This window comes from Trachurus japonicus, chromosome 13, assembly GCF_045865225.1.
Source record: "Trachurus japonicus isolate A0001 chromosome 13, Traja_1.0".
Taxonomy (NCBI): domain Eukaryota; kingdom Metazoa; phylum Chordata; class Actinopteri; order Carangiformes; family Carangidae; genus Trachurus; species Trachurus japonicus.
In genome coordinates this window covers 2,164,121-2,168,673 of record NC_140919.1, presented here as the reverse complement: position 1 = coordinate 2,168,673, position 4,553 = coordinate 2,164,121, and the positions used below count along the sequence as shown (strand labels likewise).

Sequence of the window (4,553 nt, the reverse complement as noted above, 5' to 3'; positions counted from 1 at the left end):
ATTAATATTATTATTATTATTATTAGTCTGAGTAGTTTTTGTTTTTCCAGGACGTGGCAGTGCCCTCTTTTACCTCTGATGTGTTTTTGTTACATGATGGACACGTGTGTGAGTCACAGCAGGAGAATAATGACCATGACACCGATTACAACACGTCTTAATCTTTGTAAAACCTTGTTACACGATGATGTATTTTCATTGAGCCAAGTGCAATTTCTAATAGGAATTTGTAGCATTATACAAATTGGTAAAAAAAAAAAAACACACACACAAAACAATGTTGTACTTGACTGATTGACAGTGTTGGAGCAACGACGATGCTCATGTGTGACGTGTTCTCTCTGCAAATCCAGTCTCTTACTTTACTTTTCTGGAATCCCTGTATGATTAGTTTTTCTATACTGTTGTTGAGGATATTCATGTTGAGTCTGTTGAATAATGTCAGACCTGGTTCAGATGGCTGTACTAACAGCAGGCAAGTGCATGTGTACAGTGCAAATGTGAAAAACACTTACCTGGAAATAAACATATTTAAATAAAAAGTTCTCTGGATTAAAGTTAAAGTTCAACTAAAGAATATAGTTTCTGGTTTTTAACGCCTGTTTGTTTTGTTTTGAATTGATTAACTATAGACTCTTAACGGCATAAACTGAGGACGTCACATAAAACCTCAGGGATTCTTCAGCATCTCATTGTTTTTTACTTCTTAAATATTTTTGTATTTTTCATCTTTTTCTTGTTTTTACCTCAGTTCAGCTTCTGCCAGGTGTATGTAGTGTTGTAATGCTCTAATCTATAGGCTATGTTATTAAAGTCAGCTTTATTGATGATTGCAAAGACATAGAGGACACACAGAGCACACTATAGCATATAATAAAGAAAAACGTATGAAAGCTGTAAAGTATACATGAGAAAAAGACCCACAAGGTACATGAGAGGTTTTTTATTGATATGCTCTTTTTTTAATAATATACGTACACTATTGAATCAATAAGTGTTGTGTTATCTTTACATTTTTATTCCGTTACTGTGTCCTGAGGTTTCCTCTAAGCAAGATAAGACAGAAGTGGACTATTTTACACTTCTAAGCAAATAGAGGTCAATACATACAATACAATGATTTTTAGTAGCCCACAAGAGTAAACATAGTATTTATATTCTCTTTACTCTTGCTTGTTGTTTATTGCTGCCGTAACAAGTACATTTCCCGTAAGTGGGATAAATGAAAGTCTCTTATAGTATGTTTGTTTGTTTCCATAATCCATAATCGACGCTTCCATCTTTAAAGGAAGAGGAAGAAGTTTACAAGAGTCACTGAGAAGAGTTTAAAACATCAACTGATTTAATACATGAATGTGAAAACGTGAGTGAGAGACAGAGACAGAGACAGAGACAGACATGTAGAGACTGAACTGTCTGTTCAACAGTGAGAAGGTTTCTGTGACAGGAGGAGACTCTGATGCACTCAACACAGAGACACTGAGGAACCAGACCACTCCAGTCTAAACCCAGGATACAGAGGTTGAGTGAAGGTGGTGTTGAAGGTGTAGAGGTGGATCAGTGAGTCAGAGGAGACTCTGTAGAAGGACAGAGAGCCAGCAGGACAGTCCACATACACTGCTACTCTGTTAGAGACAGAGGAGGAGGAGGAGGAGGAGGAGGAGGAGGAGGAGGAGGAGGTGATATATGTCTGTCTGTTATTGTGACAGACACTGTAACCATCATCAGAGCAGATCAGACTCCAGGACTGATCGTTCAGTCCAAACACACAGTCATCACTGTCTCCTTTCCTGCTGATTCCTCTGTAACTCACTGATATATCAACGTTTCCTCTCCACTCGACCTCCCAGTAGCAGCGACCAGTCAGACCAGTTGAACACAGCAGCTGAGGACACAGGTCAAATCTGTCTGGATGATCAGGATATGGCTGATCCTCCTCCACACGTGTCGCCTTCCTGTTGTTGTCAGACAGTTTGATGTTTGTGTTCACTGTGTTTGTGTCGATTGTGAGTGGACAGGAATCTGATGGAGAGAACAAGACACAGCTGCAGTTATTGATCATGTGATCAGTTATTGACAGTTTGATGAAGACTCATGAGGTCAGTGATGTGACAGTGTGAAGATGGTTGAATGAGCTGCTTTGTTTCCATGAATCAAAGTAAAAACAGACTTACACTTCCTCAGACCTGGTGTCAACCATGGGACTCCAGCAGGCTCCACCCTGAAAGGAGGAGGGGGGTCAGAGCAGCACCTTCTCTGTCAGCATGCACACATGGACATTACATGGCTCTCACACACACACTGTTTTATCACTGTGTTCACATGGAGGCTGGTATGTATGGATGAACACTGAGCACAGAGAAGAAGGAGCTGGAGTCTTTATCTAGTGATGATACAGAGCAGGAGGAGACCAGGAGGAAACACTTCATCATGTCTTTTCTCCATGTGATGTCACTGCAGTGTGAGACACACACTTTCACTCTCTGACTCTCAAGCTGCACAAACACACGTCACAGCAAAGAAGATGAAGACACAACAGGTGGAGCTGACCAGCCCAGATATCCCACAATGCACCAGGAAAGAAGAAGAGTGGGTCTCATTCATGAAACGTTAGTAAATCTGTGTAGATTTGAACAAACTCACGCTACTGAAACTCTACTCCAGATTCATGAACGGTGCGGGAAACTCAGATTTGATCGTAAGCATCGGCCCCGGTTCGAATCCCGCGTCGGACCGTCGTTTCCTGCATGTCATTCCCCCTCTCTCTGCCTCCCCCTTTCCTGTCTGTCTCTACTGTGTACTAGGACTGTCAATGAATATTTGAAATTCGAATGTATATTTGAATTATAGTGATTAAAATGAAATTCAAATATGAAAATATGATGTTCGAATATTAATAATTTATTTTTAAATTATCTTCACGCGCACCACAACCACAACAACAGCAACTACAACTTCCTCCTACACATGCGAGTCTCATGTCTCAGACCGGATCATGTCAATCCAGCTGCAGAAATATCTGGGGGACGGGAGCGCCGCGGTAACCATAGTAACTCACACACACACACACACACACACACACACACACACACACACACACCTGTCTGTGTGGTCACGTCTGGAGAGAAGCAGCTTCTCAGCGTTAATCGCGCGTTAAAAAAATCGTGCCGTTCACTGAGACCTGATGATGATGATGATCCTCTGCTTCATCGTGACTGAACTTGATCCGCGTTATCAGGATCATTACTGGGATGTGAGAATAAAACATGCCGGCTCTTATCCCGTTTCCTGAGCGAGCTGTTTGCTCGCGTCATCACAAAACTTGTTTGACATGAATTGATGAAGGCCGAGTAAAACACGGTCTTTTTTCACGTAGGCCTATTAATATGTCGTTGCTGATTTGCATTGTGTAGCCGTTTGTTTTGTGTAATGTAAGCTGTTCAAAACGTGTTTGACATGCGCTGATAATAGTAAATACAGGCGACCTATAAAAGTCCATCTCTTTGTGGCATCGGGCAATACATCAGTCAGAAAAATGATCTTGCATTTTAATAAGCTACAATTAAAACAAAAACCTCCCAAATCTCAGCTGCCTGTGTGTTTTTAAACTTGGAGGGTTGGTTTTTTCTTCTCTAATAGGCCTATGTATTTGTGTATGAGAAACAGTGTCTCAGATGAAAAAAAAACAAAAAACAGAAGGACACGTCTGACTATAACGTAATCAATCAATGTCGGAAAAGCGGAATGTTTGAAAAATAGTAAAGTGCCTCTACTCCGACAATGAAAAAATAAAGTCGGAATAGTGGGACGTTTGAAAAATAATGTTAATGCCGCTATTCCGACAATTAGAAGTCAATGTCGAAATAGCGGCATGTTGGAATAGCAGCATGTAACCAGCCACAGGAGGAGGAGTCTCTTCCCAGCCTCAGCTGTAGAGGAGCATGGTTGTATCAACACATGAAGTTGTATAGGCAGGTTATATTGTTACAGAAGCAAAATCCGACATCACACGTGCAAAACAATGTTGCATTTACGCTATGAAACAGGAGTAGTGACGGACTGGCCATAGGGGGATGTGGGCAAATGCCACAACGGACGGACCGAGACCGAGGTGACTGCGACCGCTGCGTGAAGATGCAGTCCTGCTGATGAGATCAAGATCAAAGTCGGTTGGGACCAGTTGTTTTACCGCTGGCCAACTCCTAAAGACGGCAGACAGGACATGGCTACATGGCTGATGTACAGCTCACCTGATAGAGCTGCTCACTCACTAAGCAGAACCCTCCTCAATTATGGGTTCGAATCTCAGCATAGGTTGAGCCTTAGTTAATGCATTTTCTTTTCTCATTATCATTATGATCACCAGTGTTTCCCACTCTCACAGAAAAAAAAAAAATTGTCTAAAATTTCTTTTCTTTTTTTTCCCCCTCACGCGAGAGAGGCGGCAGGTTGAGAGGCTGACTGGCGGAGATGAGAGCTGGTGAAACGCTAGCATGATTCTTAAAAAACACCATCTCTCATCTCTGCCGGCACATAGACACAGGTTCACATAC

The 4,553-nt window shown here is 41.7% G+C and overlaps 1 protein-coding gene across 1 annotated transcript; it reads right to left on the bottom strand.

The window, feature by feature from the left end:
• Nucleotides 1-1,263: 1,263 nt before the first annotated feature.
• On the bottom strand, nt 1,264-3,210 carry LOC146975242 (neoverrucotoxin subunit alpha-like). The gene is made up of 3 exons (XM_085794677.1): nt 3,182-3,210; nt 2,175-2,251; nt 1,264-2,022 (listed from the first exon to the last, which is right to left on the bottom strand). The coding sequence occupies exons 1-3, from the start codon at nt 3,208-3,210 to the stop codon at nt 1,466-1,468; spliced, it is 663 nt and encodes a 220-aa protein (XP_085650803.1). The 3' UTR covers nt 1,264-1,465.
• Nucleotides 3,211-4,553: the final 1,343 nt, after the last annotated feature.

What these genes read in the sequence shown, in the direction of transcription:
- LOC146975242 (XM_085794677.1), bottom strand. Translation starts at nt 3,210, where the DNA reads ATGAAGCAGAGGATCATCATCATCATCAG. An exon ending in AGGATCATCATCATCATCAG is followed by an intron (nt 2,252 to 3,181) that starts GTCTCAGTGAAC and finishes CTGACAGAGAAG; the next exon opens with GTGCTGCTCTGACCCCCCTC. An exon ending in GACACCAGGTCTGAGGAAGT is followed by an intron (nt 2,023 to 2,174) that starts GTAAGTCTGTTT and finishes TCTCTCCATCAG; the next exon opens with ATTCCTGTCCACTCACAATC.